This window comes from Thalassophryne amazonica, chromosome 21 (assembly GCF_902500255.1).
Source record: "Thalassophryne amazonica chromosome 21, fThaAma1.1, whole genome shotgun sequence".
Lineage (NCBI taxonomy): Eukaryota > Metazoa > Chordata > Actinopteri > Batrachoidiformes > Batrachoididae > Thalassophryne > Thalassophryne amazonica.
In genome coordinates, this window is record NC_047123.1 from 40,153,122 (window position 1) to 40,175,546 (window position 22,425).

General features: G+C 47.5%; 1 protein-coding gene across 1 annotated transcript in view; it reads left to right on the forward strand.

The window, feature by feature from the left end:
• ppp4r4 (protein phosphatase 4, regulatory subunit 4) overlaps positions 1 to 22,425 on the forward strand; it is a 50,134-nt gene that overhangs the window by 13,430 nt on the left and 14,279 nt on the right. The window contains 8 exon segments of the mRNA XM_034162413.1: positions 14,467 to 14,540; positions 14,713 to 14,819; positions 14,898 to 15,005; positions 15,092 to 15,213; positions 15,525 to 15,656; positions 18,196 to 18,329; positions 18,447 to 18,566; positions 21,477 to 21,554. Coding sequence (XP_034018304.1) covers positions 14,467 to 14,540; positions 14,713 to 14,819; positions 14,898 to 15,005; positions 15,092 to 15,213; positions 15,525 to 15,656; positions 18,196 to 18,329; positions 18,447 to 18,566; positions 21,477 to 21,554 — 875 coding nt within the window.

The following is a 22,425-nucleotide window of genomic DNA, read 5'->3' on the forward strand; positions in this document are numbered from 1 at the left end:
TCCACTTTAACTCCACCTTAACCACAGAGACACGGGTCTTCACCTCCACTTTAACTCCACCTTAACCACAGAGACACAGGTCTTCACCTCCACTTTAACTCCACCTTAACCACACAGACACAGGTCTTCACCTCCACCTTAACTACACCTTAAGCACAGAGACACGGGTCTTCACCTACACTTTAACTCCACCTTAACTACAGAGACACAGGTCTTCACCTCCACTTTAACTCCACCTTAACCACACAGACACAGGTCTTCACCACCTTAACCACACAGACACAGGTCTTCACCTCCACTTTAACCACACAGACACAGGTCTTCACCTCCACCTTAACTACACCTTAAGCACAGAGACACAGGTCTTCACCTCCACTTTAACTCCACCTTAACCACAGAGACACAGGTCTTCACCTCCACCTTAACTACACCTTAACCACAGAGACACAGGTCTTCACCTCCACCTTAACTACACCTTAAGCACAGAGACACAGGTCTTCACCTCCACTTTAACTCCACCTTAACCACAGAGACACGGGTCGTCACCTCCACTTTAACTCCACCTTAACCACAGAGACACAGGTCTTCACCTCCACTTTAATTCCGCCTTAACCACAGAGACACACGTCTTCATGTCCACTTTAACTCCACCTTAACCACAGAGACACGGGTCTTCACCTACACTTTAACTCCACCTTAACCACACAGACACAGGTCTTCACCACCTTAACCACAGAGACACAGGTCTTCACCTCCACTTTAACCACACAGACACAGGTCTTCACCTCCACCTTAACTACACCTTAAGCACAGAGACACAGGTCTTCACCTCCACCTTAACTACACCTTAAGCACAGAGACACAGGTCTTCACCTCCACTTTAACTCCACCTTAACCACAGAGACACAGGTCTTCACCTCCACCTTAACTACACCTTAACCACAGAGACACAGGTCTTCACCTCCACCTTAACTACACCTTAACCACAGAGACACAGGTCTTCACCTCCACCTTAACTACACCTTAAGCACAGAGACACAGGTCTTCACCTCCACTTTAACTACACCTTAAGCACAGAGACACAGGTCTTCACCTCCACTTTAACTCCACCTTAACCACACAGACACAGGTCTTCACCTCCACCTTAACTACACCTTAAGCACAGAGACACAGGTCTTCACCTCCACTTTAACTCCACCTTAACCACAGAGACACACGTCTTCATGTCCACTTTAACTCCACCTTAACCACAGAGACACGGGTCTTCACCTACACCTTAACTACACCTTAACTACAGAGACACAGGTCTTCACCTCCACTTTAATTCCACCTTAACCACAGAGACACACGTCTTCATGTCCACTTTAACTCCACCTTAACCACAGAGACACGGGTCTTCACCTACACCTTAACTACACCTTAACTACAGAGACACAGGTCTTCACCTCCACTTTAACTCCACCTTAACCACACAGACACAGGTCTTCACCACCTTAACCACAGAGACACAGGTCTTCACCTCCACTTTAACCACACAGACACAGGTCTTCACCTCCACCTTAACTACACCTTAAGCACAGAGACACAGGTCTTCACCTCCACCTTAACTACACCTTAAGCACAGAGACACAGGTCTTCACCTCCACTTTAACTCCACCTTAACCACAGAGACACAGGTCTTCACCTCCACCTTAACTACACCTTAACCACAGAGACACAGGTCTTCACCTCCACCTTAACTACACCTTAAGCACAGAGACACAGGTCTTCACCTCCACTTTAACTCCACCTTAACCACAGAGACACGGGTCTTCACCTCCACTTTAACTCCACCTTAACCACAGAGACACAGGTCTTCACCTCCACTTTAACTCCACCTTAACCACACAGACACAGGTCTTCACCTCCACCTTAACCACACAGACACAGGTCTTCACCTCCACCTTAACTACACCTTAAGCACAGAGACACAGGTCTTCACCTCCACCTTAACTACACCTTAAGCACAGAGACACAGGTCTTCACCTCCACCTTAACTACACCTTAAGCACAGAGACACAGGTCTTCACCTCCACTTTAACCACACAGACACAGGTCTTCACCTCCACCTTAACCACACAGACACAGGTCTTCACCTCCACCTTAACTACACCTTAAGCACAGAGACACAGGTCTTCACCTCCACCTTAACCACACAGACACAGGTCTTCACCTCCACCTTAACTCCACCTTAACCACAGAGACACAGGTCTTCACCTCCACCTTAACTACACCTTAAGCACAGAGACACAGGTCTTCACCTCCAGTTTAACTCCACCTTAACCACAGAGACACAGGTCTTTATCTCCACTTTAACCACACAGACACAGGTCTTCACCTCCACCTTAACCACACAGACACAGGTCTTCACCTCCACCTTAACTACACCTTAAGCACAGAGACACAGGTCTTCACCTCCAGTTTAACTCCACCTTAACCACAGAGACACAGGTCTTTATCTCCACTTTAGCCACACAGACACAGGTCTTCACCTCCACCTTAACCACACAGACACAGGTCTTCACCTCCACCTTAACTACACCTTAACCACACAGACACAGGTCTTCACCTCCAGTTTAACTCCACCTTAACCACAGAGACACAGGTCTTTATCTCCACTTTAACCACACAGACACAGGTCTTCACCTCCACTTTAACCACAGAGACACAGGTCTTCACCTCCACTTTAACCACACAGACACAGGTCTTCACCTCCACTTTAACCACACAGACACAGGTCTTCACCTCCACCTTAAGCACAGACACAGGTCTTCACCTCCACCTTAAGCACAGAGACACAGGTCTTCACCTCCACCTTAAGCACAGAGACACAGGTCTTCACCTCCACCTTAACCACAGAGACACAGGTCTTCACCTCCACCTTAACCACACAGACACAGGTCTTCACCTCCACCTTAACTCCACCTTAACCATACAGACACAGGTCTTCACCTCCACCTTAACTACACCTTAAGCACAGAGACACAGGTCTTTATCTCCACTTTAACCACAGAGACACAGAACTTCACCTCCACTTTAACTCCAACTTAACCACAGAGACACAGGTCTTTATCTCCACCTTAACCACACAGACACAGGTCTTCACCTCCACCTTAACCACACAGACACAGGTCTTCACCTCCACCTTAAGTACACCTTAAGCACAGAGACACAGGTCTTTATCTCCACTTTAACCACAGAGACACAGGTCTTCACCTCCACCTTAACTACACCTTAAGCACAGAGACACAGGTCTTCACCTCCACCTTAACTACACCTTAAGCACAGAGACACAGGTCTTCACCTCCACCTTAACTACACCTTAAGCACAGAGACACAGGTCTTCACCTCCACTTTAACTCCACCTTAACCACAGAGACACAGGTCTTTACCTCCACCTTAACTACACCTTAACCACACAGACACAGGTCTTCACCTCCACTTTAACTCCACCTTAACAACAGAGACACAGGTCTTCACCTCCACCTTAACCACAGAGACACAGGTCTTCACCTCCACCATAACCACACAGACACAGGTCTTCACCTCCACCTTAACTACACCTTAAGCACAGAGACACAGGTCTTCACCTCCACTTTAACTCCACCTTAACCACAGAGACACGGGTCTTCACCTCCACTTTAACTCCACCTTAACCACAGAGACACAGGTCTTCACCTCCACTTTAACTCCACCTTAACCACACAGACACAGGTCTTCACCTCCACCTTAACCACACAGACACAGGTCTTCACCTCCACCTTAACTACACCTTAAGCACAGAGACACAGGTCTTCACCTCCACTTTAACTCCACCTTAACCACAGAGACACAGGTCTTCACCTCCACTTTAACTCCACCTTAACCACAGAGACACAGGTCTTCACCTCCACCTTAACTACACCTTAAGCACAGAGACACAGGTCTTCACCTCCACCTTAACTACACCTTAAGCACAGAGACACAGGTCTTCACCTCCACTTTAACTCCACCTTAACCACAGAGACACAGGTCTTCACCTCCACCTTAACTACACCTTAACCACAGAGACACAGGTCTTCACCTCCACCTTAACTACACCTTAACCACAGAGACACAGGTCTTCACCTCCACCTTAACTACACCTTAAGCACAGAGACACAGGTCTTCACCTCCACTTTAACTACACCTTAAGCACAGAGACACAGGTCTTCACCTCCACTTTAACTCCACCTTAACCACACAGACACAGGTCTTCACCTCCACCTTAACTACACCTTAAGCACAGAGACACAGGTCTTCACCTCCACTTTAACTCCACCTTAACCACAGAGACACACGTCTTCATGTCCACTTTAACTCCACCTTAACCACAGAGACACGGGTCTTCACCTACACCTTAACTACACCTTAACTACAGAGACACAGGTCTTCACCTCCACTTTAATTCCACCTTAACCACAGAGACACACGTCTTCATGTCCACTTTAACTCCACCTTAACCACAGAGACACGGGTCTTCACCTACACCTTAACTACACCTTAACTACAGAGACACAGGTCTTCACCTCCACTTTAACTCCACCTTAACCACACAGACACAGGTCTTCACCACCTTAACCACAGAGACACAGGTCTTCACCTCCACTTTAACCACACAGACACAGGTCTTCACCTCCACCTTAACTACACCTTAAGCACAGAGACACAGGTCTTCACCTCCACCTTAACTACACCTTAAGCACAGAGACACAGGTCTTCACCTCCACTTTAACGCCACCTTAACCACAGAGACACAGGTCTTCACCTCCACCTTAACTACACCTTAACCACAGAGACACAGGTCTTCACCTCCACCTTAACTACACCTTAAGCACAGAGACACAGGTCTTCACCTCCACTTTAACTCCACCTTAACCACAGAGACACGGGTCTTCACCTCCACTTTAACTCCACCTTAACCACAGAGACACAGGTCTTCACCTCCACTTTAACTCCACCTTAACCACACAGACACAGGTCTTCACCTCCACCTTAACCACACAGACACAGGTCTTCACCTCCACCTTAACTACACCTTAAGCACAGAGACACAGGTCTTCACCTCCACCTTAACTACACCTTAAGCACAGAGACACAGGTCTTCACCTCCACCTTAACTACACCTTAAGCACAGAGACACAGGTCTTCACCTCCACTTTAACCACACAGACACAGGTCTTCACCTCCACCTTAACCACACAGACACAGGTCTTCACCTCCACCTTAACTACACCTTAAGCACAGAGACACAGGTCTTCACCTCCACCTTAACCACACAGACACAGGTCTTCACCTCCACCTTAACTCCACCTTAACCACAGAGACACAGGTCTTCACCTCCACCTTAACTACACCTTAAGCACAGAGACACAGGTCTTCACCTCCAGTTTAACTCCACCTTAACCACAGCGACACAGGTCTTTATCTCCACTTTAACCACACAGACACAGGTCTTCACCTCCACCTTAACCACACAGACACAGGTCTTCACCTCCACCTTAACTACACCTTAAGCACAGAGACACAGGTCTTCACCTCCAGTTTAACTCCACCTTAACCACAGAGACACAGGTCTTTATCTCCACTTTAACCACACAGACACAGGTCTTCACCTCCACCTTAACCACACAGACACAGGTCTTCACCTCCACCTTAACTACACCTTAACCACACAGACACAGGTCTTCACCTCCAGTTTAACTCCACCTTAACCACAGAGACACAGGTCTTTATCTCCACTTTAACCACACAGACACAGGTCTTCACCTCCACTTTAACCACACAGACACAGGTCTTCACCTCCACTTTAACCACACAGACACAGGTCTTCACCTCCACCTTAAGCACAGACACAGGTCTTCACCTCCACCTTAAGCACAGAGACACAGGTCTTCACCTCCACCTTAAGCACAGAGACACAGGTCTTCACCTCCACCTTAACCACAGAGACACAGGTCTTCACCTCCACCTTAACCACACAGACACAGGTCTTCACCTCCACCTTAACTCCACCTTAACCATACAGACACAGGTCTTCACCTCCACCTTAACTACACCTTAAGCACAGAGACACAGGTCTTTATCTCCACTTTAACCACAGAGACACAGAACTTCACCTCCACTTTAACTCCAACTTAACCACAGAGACACAGGTCTTCACCTCCACCATAACCACACAGACACAGGTCTTCACCTCCACCTTAACTACACCTTAAGCACAGAGACACAGGTCTTCACCTCCACTTTAACTCCACCTTAACCACAGAGACACGGGTCTTCACCTCCACTTTAACTCCACCTTAACCACAGAGACACAGGTCTTCACCTCCACTTTAACTCCACCTTAACCACACAGACACAGGTCTTCACCTCCACCTTAACCACACAGACACAGGTCTTCACCTCCACCTTAACTACACCTTAAGCACAGAGACACAGGTCTTCACCTCCACTTTAACTCCACCTTAACCACAGAGACACAGGTCTTCACCTCCACTTTAACTCCACCTTAACCACAGAGACACAGGTCTTCACCTCCACCTTAACTACACCTTAAGCACAGAGACACAGATCTTCACCTCCACTTTAACTCTACCTTAACCACAGAGACACGGGTCTTCACCTCCACTTTAACTCCACCATAACCACAGAGACACAGGTCTTCACCTCCACTTTAACTCCACCTTAACCACAGAGACACAGGTCTTCACCTCCATCTTAACTACACCTTAACCACAGAGACACAGGTCTTCACCTCCACCTTAACTACACCTTAAGCACAGAGACACAGGTCTTCACCTCCACTTTAACTCCACCTTAACCACAGAGACACACGTCTTCATGTCCACTTTAACTCCACCTTAACCACAGAGACACGGGTCTTCACCTCCACCTTAACTACACCTTAACCACAGAGACACAGGTCTTCACCTCCACTTTAACTCCACCTTAACCACACAGACACAGGTCTTCACCTCCACCTTAACTACACCTTAAGCACAGAGACACAGGTCTTCACCTCCACCTTAACTACACCTTAAGCACAGAGACACAGGTCTTCACCTCCACTTTAACCACACAGACACAGGTCTTCACCTCCACCTTAACCACACAGACACAGGTCTTCACCTCCACCTTAACTACACCTTAAGCACAGACACAGGTCTTCACCTCCACCTTAACCACACAGACACAGGTCTTCACCTCCACCTTAACTCCACCTTAACCACAGAGACACAGGTCTTCACTACACCTTAAGCACAGAGACACAGGTCTTCACCTCCAGTTTAACTCAACCACAGAGACACTGGTCTTTATCTCCACTTTAACCACACAGACACAGGTCTTCACCTCCACCTTAACCACACAGACACAGGTCTTCACCTCCACCTTAACTACACCTTAAGCACAGAGACACAGGTCTTCACCTCCACCTTAACTACACCTTAAGCACAGAGACACAGGTCTTCACCTCCAGTTTAACTCCACCTTAACCACAGAGACACAGGTCTTTATCTCCACTTTAACCACACAGACACAGGTCTTCACCTCCACTTTAACTCCAACTTAACCACAGAGACACAGGTCTTTATCTCCACTTTAACCACACAGACACAGGTCTTCACCTCCACCTTAACCACACAGACACAGGTCTTCACCTCCACCTTAAGTACAGCTTAAGCACAGAGACACAGGTCTTTATCTCCACTTTAACCACAGAGACACAGGTCTTCACCTCCACCTTAACTACACCTTAAGCACAGAGACACAGGTCTTCACCTCCACCTTAACTACACCTTAACCACACAGACACAGGTCTTCACCTCCACCTTAACCACACAGACACAGGTCTTCACCTCCACCTTAAGTACACCTTAACCACAGAGACGCAGGTCTTCACCTCCACCTTAACCACACAGACACAGGTCTTCACCTCCACCTTAACCACACAGACACAGGTCTTCACCTCCACCTTAACTACACCTTAAGCACAGAGACACAGGTCTTCACCTCCACCTTAACTACACCTTAAGCACAGAGACACAGGTCTTCACCTCCACCTTAACTACACCTTAAGCACAAAGACACAGGTCTTCACCTCCACCTTAACCACACAGACACAGGTCTTCACCTCCACTTTAACTCCTCCTTAACCACACAGACACAGGTCTTCACCTCCACCTTAACTACACCTTAAGCACAGAGACACAGGTCTTCACCTCCACCTTAACCACACCTTAAGCACAGAGACACAGGTCTTCACCTCCACCTTAACCACACAGACACAGGTCTTCACCTCCACCTTAACTACACCTTAAGCACAGAGACACAGGTCTTTATCTGCACTTTAACCACACAGACACAGGTCTTCACCTCCACTTTAACTCCAACTTAACCACAGAGACACAGGTCTTTATCTCCACTTTAACCACACAGACACAGGTCTTCACCTCCACTTTAACTCCAACTTAACCACAGAGACCCAGGTCCTTATCTCCACTTTAACCACACAGACACAGGTCTTCACCTCCACTTTAACTCCAACTTAACCACAGAGACCCAGGTCCTTATCTCCACTTTAACCACACAGACACAGGTCTTCACCTCCACCTTAACTACACCTTAAGCACAGAGACACAGGTCTTTACCTCCACTTTAACCACAGAGACACAGGTCTTCACCTCCACCTTAACTACACCTTAAGCACAGAGACACAGGTCTTCACCTCCACCTTAACCACACAGACACAGGTCTTTATCTCCACTTTAACCACACAGACACAGGTCTTCACCTCCACCTTAACTACACCTTAAGCACAGAGACACAGGTCTTCACCTCCACCTTAACTACACCTTAAGCACAGAGACACAGGTCTTCACCTCCACCTTAACCACACAGACACAGGTCTTCACCTCCACCTTAACTCCACCTTAACCACAGAGACACAGGTCTTCACCTCCACCTTAACTACACCTTAAGCACAGAGACACAGGTCTTCACCTCCAGTTTAACTCCACCTTAACCACAGAGACACAGGTCTTTATCTCCACTTTAACCACACAGACACAGGTCTTCACCTCCACCTTAACCACACAGACACAGGTCTTCACCTCCACCTTAACTACACCTTAAGCACAGAGACACAGGTCTTCACCTCCAGTTTAACTCCACCTTAACCACAGAGACACAGGTCTTTATCTCCACTTTAACCACACAGACACAGGTCTTCACCTCCACCTTAACCACACAGACACAGGTCTTCACCTCCACCTTAACTACACCTTAACCACACAGACACAGGTCTTCACCTCCAGTTTAACTCCACCTTAACCACAGAGACACAGGTCTTTATCTCCACTTTAACCACACAGACACAGGTCTTCACCTCCACTTTAACCACAGAGACACAGGTCTTCACCTCCACTTTAACCACACAGACACAGGTCTTCACCTCCACCTTAAGCACAGACACAGGTCTTCACCTCCACCTTAAGCACAGAGACACAGGTCTTCACCTTCACCTTAAGCACAGAGACACAGGTCTTCACCTCCACCTTATCCACAGAGACACAGGTCTTCACCTCCACCTTAACCACACAGACACAGGTCTTCACCTCCACCTTAACTCCACCTTAACCATACAGACACAGGTCTTCACCTCCACCTTAACTACACCTTAAGCACAGAGACACAGGTCTTTATCTCCACTTTAACCACAGAGACACAGAACTTCACCTCCACTTTAACTCCAACTTAACCACAGAGACACAGGTCTTTATCTCCACCTTAACCACACAGACACAGGTCTTCACCTCCACCTTAACCACACAGACACAGGTCTTCACCTCCACCTTAAGTACACCTTAAGCACAGAGACACAGGTCTTTATCTCCACTTTAACCACAGAGACACAGGTCTTCACCTCCACCTTAACTACACCTTAAGCACAGAGACACAGGTCTTCACCTCCACCTTAACTACACCTTAAGCACAGAGACACAGGTCTTCACCTCCACCTTAACTACACCTTAAGCACAGAGACACAGGTCTTCACCTCCACTTTAACTCCACCTTAACCACAGAGACACAGGTCTTTACCTCCACCTTAACTACACCTTAACCACACAGACACAGGTCTTCACCTCCACTTTAACTCCACCTTAACAACAGAGACACAGGTCTTCACCTCCACCTTAACCACAGAGACACAGGTCTTCACCTCCACCATAACCACACAGACACAGGTCTTCACCTCCACCTTAACTACACCTTAAGCACAGAGACACAGGTCTTCACCTCCACTTTAACTCCACCTTAACCACAGAGACACGGGTCTTCACCTCCACTTTAACTCCACCTTAACCACAGAGACACAGGTCTTCACCTCCACTTTAACTCCACCTTAACCACACAGACACAGGTCTTCACCTCCACCTTAACCACACAGACACAGGTCTTCACCTCCACCTTAACTACACCTTAAGCACAGAGACACAGGTCTTCACCTCCACTTTAACTCCACCTTAACCACAGAGACACAGGTCTTCACCTCCACTTTAACTCCACCTTAACCACAGAGACACAGGTCTTCACCTCCACCTTAACTACACCTTAAGCACAGAGACACAGATCTTCACCTCCACTTTAACTCCACCTTAACCACAGAGACACGGGTCTTCACCTCCACTTTAACTCCACCATAACCACAGAGACACAGGTCTTCACCTCCACTTTAACTCCACCTTAACCACAGAGACACAGGTCTTCACCTCCATCTTAACTACACCTTAACCACAGAGACACAGGTCTTCACCTCCACCTTAACTACACCTTAACCACAGAGACACACGTCTTCACCTCCACTTTAACTCCACCTTAACCACAGAGACACACGTCTTCATGTCCACTTTAACTCCACCTTAACCACAGAGACACGGGTCTTCACCTCCACCTTAACTACACCTTAACCACAGAGACACAGGTCTTCACCTCCACTTTAACTCCACCTTAACCACACAGACACAGGTCTTCACCTCCACCTTAACTACACCTTAAGCACAGAGACACAGGTCTTCACCTCCACCTTAACTACACCTTAAGCACAGAGACACAGGTCTTCACCTCCACTTTAACCACACAGACACAGGTCTTCACCTCCACCTTAACCACACAGACACAGGTCTTCACCTCCACCTTAACTACACCTTAAGCACAGACACAGGTCTTCACCTCCACCTTAACCACACAGACACAGGTCTTCACCTCCACCTTAACTCCACCTTAACCACAGAGACACAGGTCTTCACTACACCTTAAGCACAGAGACACAGGTCTTCACCTCCAGTTTAACTCAACCACAGAGACACTGGTCTTTATCTCCACTTTAACCACACAGACACAGGTCTTCACCTCCACCTTAACCACACAGACACAGGTCTTCACCTCCACCTTAACTACACCTTAAGCACAGAGACACAGGTCTTCACCTCCACCTTAACTACACCTTAAGCACAGAGACACAGGTCTTCACCTCCAGTTTAACTCCACCTTAACCACAGAGACACAGGTCTTTATCTCCACTTTAACCACACAGACACAGGTCTTCACCTCCACTTTAACTCCAACTTAACCACAGAGACACAGGTCTTTATCTCCACTTTAACCACACAGACACAGGTCTTCACCTCCACCTTAACCACACAGACACAGGTCTTCACCTCCACCTTAAGTACAGCTTAAGCACAGAGACACAGGTCTTTATCTCCACTTTAACCACAGAGACACAGGTCTTCACCTCCACCTTAACTACACCTTAAGCACAGAGACACAGGTCTTCACCTCCACCTTAACTACACCTTAACCACACAGACACAGGTCTTCACCTCCACCTTAACCACACAGACACAGGTCTTCACCTCCACCTTAAGTACACCTTAACCACAGAGACGCAGGTCTTCACCTCCACCTTAACCACACAGACACAGGTCTTCACCTCCACCTTAACCACACAGACACAGGTCTTCACCTCCACCTTAACTACACCTTAAGCACAGAGACACAGGTCTTCACCTCCACCTTAACTACACCTTAAGCACAGAGACACAGGTCTTCACCTCCACCTTAACTACACCTTAAGCACAAAGACACAGGTCTTCACCTCCACCTTAACTACACCTTAACCACACAGACACAGGTCTTCACCTCCACTTTAACTCCTCCTTAACCACACAGACACAGGTCTTCACCTCCACCTTAACTACACCTTAAGCACAGAGACACAGGTCTTCACCTCCACCTTAACCACACCTTAAGCACAGAGACACAGGTCTTCACCTCCACCTTAACCACACAGACACAGGTCTTCACCTCCACCTTAACTACACCTTAAGCACAGAGACACAGGTCTTTATCTGCACTTTAACCACACAGACACAGGTCTTCACCTCCACTTTAACTCCAACTTAACCACAGAGACACAGGTCTTTATCTCCACTTTAACCACACAGACACAGGTCTTCACCTCCACTTTAACTCCAACTTAACCACAGAGACCCAGGTCCTTATCTCCACTTTAACCACACAGACACAGGTCTTCACCTCCACTTTAACTCCAACTTAACCACAGAGACCCAGGTCCTTATCTCCACTTTAACCACACAGACACAGGTCTTCACCTCCACCTTAACTACACCTTAAGCACAGAGACACAGGTCTTTACCTCCACTTTAACCACAGAGACACAGGTCTTCACCTCCACCTTAACTACACCTTAAGCACAGAGACACAGGTCTTCACCTCCACCTTAACCACACAGACACAGGTCTTTATCTCCACTTTAACCACACAGACACAGGTCTTCACCTCCACCTTAACTACACCTTAAGCACAGAGACACAGGTCTTCACCTCCACCTTAACTACACCTTAAGCACAGAGACACAGGTCTTCACCTCCACCTTAAGCACAGAGACACAGGTCTTCACCTCCACCTTAACTACACCTTAAGCACAGAGACACAGGTCTTCACCTCCACCTTAACTACACCTTAAGCACAGAGACACAGGTCTTCACCTCCACTTCAACTCCACCTTAACCACAAAGACACAGGTCTTCACCTCCACCTTAACTACACCTTAAGCACAGAGACACAGGTCTTCACCTCCACCTTAACTACACAGACACAGGTCTTCACATGCATGTGTGTGTTCATAAAACTGCTGAACGACCCATTGCACGTGCATGAGCTGGTCTATGGCATGGATGCATCCATTTACATGCACTTCAGTAATCCGATAATCAGAAAACATGGGTTACATTCTTTCAATTCATAAATTGGATTTCTTTCGAAAGCCAGAGAACAGAATCAGCAGGTCTTGAAAAAAGAGCAGAGAGCGAGACAGCATTCTCTCTCTCTCTCTCTCTCTCTCGCTCTCTCTCTCTTGAATGCTGAAAAAATGGGATATTTATGTACGCTTGTGAGTTTAAATGATAATATTTTCAACTTCTTTTTTTGGGGGGGGGGGGGGGGGGGGGGGAATACAACGGACTGTGAACTGTGTGATCTGATGTTACGAGCCCTGTCGAGGCAGCAACTTGTGTCCCACTGTACATCTGGAAACATGAGTGCCATTTGCTTTCATGTACCGTTTTGAGAAGGGTGCGTATTTCCGCAATGCCAAAAAAAAAAAAAAAAAAAAAAAAAACATAAAAAGTAGGCAGGAGTGGACTGTGAGAGGCAGAAAAATAGCGGTGAGGGCTACATACGTGGTAGTGAGCATACAGTAAGCAACCATATACCACTGTAAGCAAGACTAGAAACCCAACCATATGCCATCACACCCCAGCCTACACAGGGACTACACCAAATCTGCACAATTTTCCAGCGTACTTGATACGCATCACAACACAATTGTATGCAAGCCCAGTGTGAAAAGGGCTTTATGCATTTGGCTAGCGAGGAAAATAATTCCTATTAAGGATCCACCCAGACAAAAAAAAAGGCTGTTAAGTTACATTATGAGTGGTAGATGTCGCTACGCTCAGTGAGAAAGTTCCTTAAAACATTTTTTCTTATTGTTACATGACATGTGGTCAGCTGAAGTTTGAGAAGGTGGGGCTGTGACATCATCGTTTCAGAAAATTCCGTATTGCTTGTCCAGATGAAAACACCAAAGCAGCATTATCAGATTTATCCACTCTGTTGCCCCTTTTCAAAAAGTAGCATTTTCAGCTACAGAAAATACTGGTTCCATGTGGATGAAACACATATACAATACAGTACTTTTGTGGATACACCTAAACCTGTCTCCGTGTAGATGGGACCAGAGGCATTCGCCTCCACCCTGACCGCAGAGTGACACACACACACACACAGGTTGTGATGTGTTTCCTTGTTTCTTGCTAACAGTGGTGGCTAACGCCTGGTTGGAGACGCTGCTGTCAGCTATTGATGTGTTGCCAAAGGAGACCATCAAACAGGAGGTGATCATAATTGATCAATGTGATAAAGTTGATCAGAATGATGGATTATTGATTAATTTGTGTGTATCTGTGTTATTTAAAAAATGGATTTCTGTAATCACCACAATCTGAGCAGACAGTTTTGAGAACCTGGTTTCCTTGGTGACACCTTTGTGTCCTGGTCTGTCTCCAGGTTTTGAACCCCCTCCTGTCTCAGTCTCAGCTGTCTCAGCCTCTTCACACTCGTCTGGCCAGCTGTCGGATTTTGGGGAAAGTTGCGTGTCGATTAGATTCTCAAACGTGAGTTGCTGGCTGCGGTAAAAGCGTGTGCTGTGTGGTGTGATCAGTGTGTTAATTTTCAGCATTTCTGTGTGTCAGAGTGAAGACAGAGTTGCTGCCATTGGTCTGGACTTTATGCCAGGACGTGGAGTACGAGGTTCGCGCCTGCATGTGCCACCAAGTGGAGGGCTTAGCCAGGGCCATGGGGTAAAGGTTACCAAACATAACAACTAATTGGACAGGTCCAAAACAGTCCAACAGTTGTGAAAGTGTGTGTCCTGTTGGTCCTTCAGGGCGGACGGCACCAGGACGAAACTCATTCCTGAACTGCTGGTGCTCACTGCAGATGTAGAGAGCAGTGTCCGCCTAGCCTCCTTCAACACCATCACCAATTTGATGGACATGATGGAGAGCGGTGAGTCATCAGACAGATGGAGTTGCTGGAAGACAGAAATGAATTTTTTGGCTTTTGTCTCAGTTTAGTTCATCAACACGTACACAAGTCCGCTCATTTTTAGGATAGCATGTAAAATAATGACTTCAGAAATCAGGCTTGCTAAAGCTAACATTTTAACATACTCAGGATAATGTTTGCATTTCTCCTGCAAAACAAATGGCCAGTGACTTCATAAAGGAAAATAGAAATCATTATTTTCAGAGTCAAAGAAATCATTCACCAAAGGACGTGATCAAAGGTTCATAATTCTCACATGAAATGTCTGTCAGATGAGAGAATCCAGGTCGTAGTTCCTCTGCTGATGTCACTGTGTGAGGCTTCGTCACCACTTGATGAGGCAAACGAGGCTGCTGTAGCATCTTTGTCCTTTCAGTTTGGGAAACTCTGCAGTGGATTGACAGGTGAGTCCACTTTTGCACCACACGTGAGTGACATCACTGACATTTTTCACACTAAGAATCCATTCAAAATGCTTTATTTTAGAAGTGTTTTGGTTTTTTGGCTGCTTTTGTCACAGTACCACTGAGTCATGCTGTGTTTGTGATGAATACTGCTGAGTCAGGATGTTACTGATGTTATTGATTCAATCATGAATATTTTCTGTCGAGCCCTGGATGAATCACATGGCACCTGTGATGAGTTTCGTGTCCACGATGAAGCCTCAGCTCGTCACGTTTCTCAGTTTCGTGTCCACCATGAAGCCTCAGCTCGTCACGTTTCTCAGTTTCGTGTCCACCATGAAGCCTCAGCTCGTCACGTTTCTCAGTTTCGTGTCCACCTTGAAGCCTCAGCTCGTCACGTTTCTCAGTTTCGTGTCCGTGATGAAGCCTCAGCTCGTCACGTTTCTCAGTTTCGTGTCCGTGATGAAGCCTCAGCTCGTCGCGTTTCTCAGTTTCGTGTCCGTGATGAAGCCTCAGCTCGTCGCGTTTCTCAGTTTCGTGTCCGTGATGAAGCCTCAGCTCGTGGCGTTTCTCAGTTTCGTGTCCGTGATGAAGCCTCAGCTCGTGGCGTTTCTCAGTTTCGTGTCCGTGATGAAGCCTCAGCTCGTGGCGTTTCTCAGTTTAGTGTCCGTAATGAAGCCTCAGCTCGTCGCGTTTCTCAGTTTCGTGTCCGTGATGAAGCCTCAGCTCGTGGCGTTTCTCAGTTTAGTGTCCGTGATGAAGCCTCAGCTCGTCGCGTTTCTCAGTTTCGTGTCCGTGATGAAGCCTCAGCTCGTCTCGTTTCTGAGTTTCGTGCCCGTGATGAAGCCTCAGCTCGTGGCGTTTCTGAGTTTCGTGCCCGTGATGAAGCCTCAGCTCGTCTCGTTTCTGAGTTTCGTGCCCGTGATGAAGCCTCAGCTCGTCGCGTTTCTGAGTTTCGTGCCCGTGATGAAGCCTCAGCTCGTCGCGTTTCTGAGTTTCGTGTCCGTGATGAAGCCTCAGCTCGTCGCGTTTCTGAGTTTCGTGTCCGTGATGAAGCCTCAGCTCGTCGCGTTTCTGAGTTTTGTGCCCGTGATGAAGCCTCAGCTCGTCTCGTTTCTGAGTTTTGTGCCCGTGATGAAGCCTCAGCTCGTCTCGTTTCTGAGTTTTGTGCCCGTGATGAAGCCTCAGCTCGTCTCGTTTCTGAGTTTTGTGCCCGTGATGAAGCCTCAGCTCGTCACGTTTGAGTTTTGTGTCCGTGATGAAGCCTCAGCTCGTCGCGTTTCTGAGTTTTGTGTCCGTGATGAAGCCTCAGCTCATCACGTTTGAGTTTTGTGTCCGTGATGAAGCCTCAGCTCGTCTCGTTTCTGAGTTTTGTGCCCGTGATGAAGCCTCAGCTCGTCTCGTTTCTGAGTTTTGTGGCCGTGATGAAGCCTCAGCTCGTCTCGTTTCTGAGTTTTGTGCCCGTGATGAAGCCTCAGCTCGTCACGTTTGAGTTTTGTGTCCGTGATGAAGCCTCAGCTCGTCGCGTTTCTGAGTTTTGTGTCCGTGATGAAGCCTCAGCTCATCACGTTTGAGTTTTGTGTCCGTGATGAAGCCTCAGCTCGTCGCGTTTCTGAGTTTTGTGCCCGTGATGAAGCCTCAGCTCGTCACGTTTGAGTTTTGTGCCCGTGATGAAGCCTCAGCTCGTCACGTTTGAGTTTTGTGTCCGTGATGAAGCCTCAGCTCGTCGCGTTTCTGAGTTTTGTGCCCGTGATGAAGCCTCAGCTCGTCGCGTTTCTGAGTTTTGTGCCCGTGATGAAGCCTCAGCTCGTCTCGTTTCTGAGTTTTGTGCCCGTGATGAAGCCTCAGCTCGTCTCGTTTCTGAGTTTTGTGCCCGTGATGAAGCCTCAGCTCGTCTCGTTTCTGAGTTTTGTGCCCGTGATGAAGCCTCAGCTCGTCTCGTTTCTGAGTTTTGTGCCCGTGATGAAGCCTCAGCTCGTCACGTTTGAGTTTTGTGTCCGTGATGAAGCCTCAGCTCATCACGTTTGAGTTTTGTGTCCATGAAGCCTCAGCTCATCACGTTTCTGAGTTTTGTGTCCATGATGAAGCCTCAGCTCATCACGTTTGTTTAGCACGTTTTGTGTCCATGATGAAGCCTCAGCTCATCACGTTTGAGTTTTGTGCCCCTGATGAAGCCTCAGCTCATCACGTTTGAGTTTTGTGCCCCTGATGAAGCCTCAGCTCATCACGTTTGAGTTTTGTGCCCCTGATGAAGCCTCAGCTCATCGCGTTTCTGAGTTTTGTGCCCCTGATGAAGCCTCAGCTCGTCGCGTTTGAGTTTTGTGCCCCTGATGAAGCCTCAGCTCGTCGCGTTTCTGAGTTTTGTGCCCCTGATGAAGCCTCAGCTCGTCGCGTTTCTGAGTTTTGTGCCCCTGATGAAGCCTCAGCTCGTCGCGCTTCTGAGTTTTGTGTCCATGATGAAGCCTCAGCTCATTGTGTTTGTTTAGTAAGTTTTGTGTCCATGACTAAACTTCGGCTCATTGTTTCTCTTGTGTTTCAGACTGTCTGTCAGAAGAGCAGAGGGGTCGGTTGCTGCACACGTTTAAGTTACTGTGTGTTGCTGGTCTGCAGGCTGAAGGAAATCACACTGAGGAGTCAACACTGATCCGCTGCAACTGCTGCTACAACCTGCCGGTAGAGTTGCACGTGCACACGTACAAACCCAGAGATGAGGATCCTTCAGGAGCTCAGATCACTCTCCAGTCATATGGATGATCGAACTTCAAGTTCTGTCTGTCTCCATCCATTCAGGCCATGGTTGTATTTGCTGATCCCACCCAGTTCCCATCAGAACTTTATCCATCTTTCAGCAGTCTTTGCTGTGACCCAGAGGACAGCGTTCGCAGAAGTGCTGCAGCCAGTTTCCACCAGGTCAGTTGAACATGGAGTTACTGTCACTCCACTGCATAGATGGACACAACATCATGAATTCCACTTTCGTTCCAAGCTACACTGCAGTTAGCGGCAACATTTCCCAGGACAGTGGAGGCACAAAGAAAAACAGACTGAAGCAGAACCAACACTGATGGAAATTCAAAGCTTCTCCACAGTGATGTCACTGTGCAGCTCCACAAACATAATAACATGATAAATGACTTCCAATTACTACACATTATTCTTTCCAGCTTAACAGTGCCGGCACGTGAAGCAACCGACTCAGCGGGATGAACATCTGCTGCTAACCCTAACCCTGCTGCTGCCAAATGCATTAAATCACTGCTGGTAACATAGTGTCTTGAAGATGCTTCACAGTAAAAGCATTTTAATGTAAACGTACTCTTTCTGAAACACGATCCAGAAGTGGCCAGTGGACATACCTACTGTTGGTCTGGTTGCCCGATTGGTCAGGATGTTGAGGCAGCGACAAGTGCTGCTGTCGACCGTCTTCTTTCAGTGGTGTCAGATCTCACTCCATCAGTCAGGTTGTTATGAAGCTCAGACTGTGAGCGTGTTTTGTCTGTTGTCTCAAATCACCACATCCACCACTCTACGGAGATGCTTTGAGCTGAATGCCAACCACCCAGGTAGACAACAGTCCATCCCTACCTCTCCAAAGTAACAGTCGAGCTACTGCAGCCAGTTGAGACATGGGCATGTCCTTATCCTTCTCCAGTCTCTGGGGTCCTGAACACTGAGACACCTGTGTCCTGGATCATGTCCAGAGAAACTCACCACGTGGACTAAATGTGGTGTCTGATGTCAGAGGTGGGACGAAGTTACCAGCAAGTCACTCTGAAGTCATTAATTTGCAAGTCTCAAGTCAAGTCCCAAGTCTAGTCTCAAGTCATAATGACCAATTGTTTGCAAGCTCACTTGAGACATGCAGGTTGATGACTTGAGAATGACTTGACAGTGACTTTGTCCCACCTCTGTGATGTTCTCTCACAGTGTCAGTGATCCTCCTCATCCGAGTCTCACTAAGTAACCCTTCATTGAACACAAAGTCATTCCAGCAGGACCCAAAGATCCTCCAGAGACCTGGGACCAAAGACATCCAGTCCTCACCTTAGGTCACTGAAGTCAAAGTCTGAAAACCAGACAGTAAGACAGGAACAACCAAGACCCTAAGGCTTTGGCCTTTTGGTCTCTTGCAAAGATATCAAAATCACCAAGCACCGCTGACCTTTGACCTCAAGCACCTCAGGCATCTTTGGATCTCAAAGGTCGAGGACCCAGAGACATGAACATTACTGCTGAGGTAAGAGATGAGGTGAGGCATCATCCACTGCATGACTCCAGACCCACACCCGTCGCTATGGGCGGGCCCTAGGGGGCAGTGCCTGCCCACTGATATGCTTGGGTCTGCCCTGGCCCGCCCACCCAAGCCAGATCACAGTCACAGAAATCAAATAAATAAATAGATAAATAAAATCCTAATTTCATTTTATTGTACTTGCTTTGGGTTAAAACGGCCAGTGTTGCATAATCAGTAAGACATTAAATATATTAAAACCATGTGAGTTTGTTGGAAAGTTTGTCTACGTATGTAATCACGTCAGTGTTGCCCAGCAACAATCAGTTACCGCGTTTATGGGGGGAAATGAAGTGTGAGTTTTTGAAAGAGAGGACAGCGCTGGCACTCTACTCAAAGTAGGTCCAAATTTTTATTGTGTGTATGTGTGTGTGATGGCAACTGGTACTATTGCTACTGCTACCCCTCTGTTGGTTGCTTTGAAATGCACCCGCCGTGGTGTTTTTTTGTTTGTTTAGTTCGAGATGCTGCGTGTGATCTAATACGTTATTTGTACGTGTGTGTGTGTGAGAGAGAGAGAGAGAGCGCGCTGGTCCGGTCATGGTTAATGTGATGATTATTGTGAGGGATTAGGGCTGCGTGAATAGTAACAATAAGCAAAAATAAGCTATTAATAGTGGTGCCCACCTGGAGGATTTCATAAGCCCCCCTTAAGACTGAGATCTGGCGACGGGACTGTCCAGACCTGAGGTGGCTCATGAGGGAAGGCACTTGGAACATCCTTTCACTGAGGAAGGAGGACCATCTGCCATGGAGGTATCCATAGTAAAGTTCAAAATATGTTGGTTGTCCTGAGGGTGGCCTTTGCAGGAAGATGGTCCCCTCTGCCAAACTTTGTGATTTCATACTCTGTTAACTGATGTTGTGCAGACATGTTGAAGGTACAACCCTCACGTTGTTCCTAGAGGGTACCTGTCCTACATGTTTCCTATGTTTACCTGCTCCACTCACACCTGATTAATTAATGTTGCTTCAAAGCTCTTGGTTGGCTGAGCTAGTTAGCTTTGGGTGGACAGGGCAGGTGCTCTCCAGGAGCAGGGTTGGAGATGCCGGTCTCAGCTCTGCTTCTAGTGATGGAATTCATGCTGCTGAATTTAAAGGTCCATCTATCAATCCATTCATTGAAGCCGCCTCTCCCCAGTGACCACTGGGATAGACTCCACTCCTGTCACCCTGAACTGGAATTTAAGTCACAACAATTAAAGATGAGTTTTTGGCTATTTATGTCATGTGACTGACTAAATTGGTGAATGTGGCTAAAAACGAGTCTGTGTTGGTTCTCAGACATTCAGGTGACGTTCAGAAGCTTCCTGAAATTTAGGTAACTGGACTTCTTGGTGAGCTGGAAAACGTTTTGCCACTCATCCACGCCGCTCCATCAATTCATCCCAGACTAACAGAGCCATAAACAAGAAGTCCAGTTGCCTTGACTAAACTTCAGGAAGCTTCATAAAAATGAGTCAGTCTGTCAGTGAAAATGTTGCTTATCTAAGGCTTACCATGATCTTTGACCCCTCCTTTCCTGTCAGGTGGCGAAGTTGCTCGGTTCTAATGTCCAGCGTGTTGACAGAGAGCTTGTGGCTCTGCTGCAGGATGATTCTCTGGAGGTGAGAGTCCACACGGAGCACTGCTTCACACCTTTTACCCATTATTCAAAAAAACGTTTCTGAAACAATGTATCATGAAAGGTTAATGCCTTCTTCTGGGGATGTGATGGTCTAGTGGTTAAGTGTAAAGCCTCTTTCACATTGGCGTATTCGTAGAGCTGCTCATTGCAGCGTATCTTCTACGCTGAGTTGAGCAGCCCTACGCCCACTTTTAGCAGCTCTATGTTGAGTTTTTGCTCCCTGCACAGCAGTATGTTGAGGGCTACGCGCGTAGGATGGACGAAATTAAACATGTTTAATTTTCTTTGGCGTAGAGCGCTGGACACAGTTTTAAGAAGGTCTGCGCAGTAGAGCGTTACTGCATGCAAGTCTGTACAACACGGCGCTCCTGTACACAACCAAAAACTGAGTGCGTCAGCTGGAGAACATGAGAACATGAGCACACAGCCCACAGCACCTGTGTCTTCAGAACAGGGAATCGAACCTCAACTCAGAAATCCAGAAACACAACAGAAACAGCAGGTCGGTCACTCGCGCTCTCTCTCGCGGCCGCTCTCCTCACTCACTCACTCTGTCTCTCTCTCTCTCTCTCTGTGTGTCTGATCAGACCTGTCACTTTAAAATAAAAGCACACTCGCTGCATGTTGGTGCACTCATCAAACGCCCTGATCGATCAGATATGATCAAATCAGCGGACCTGATCAGAGCAGCCGGAGCTTTAAAAGTTTAATGAGTCACAGCGTTTCGTTCAGGGCAGCCTTTACCACAGCCAGATTGAGCAGCATCTGTACACAATGAAAGTGATCCACCAAGGCAATAAATAAATAAATAAAATCATGTTAAATGTCTCTGTTTTTGAGCTGCACCACAC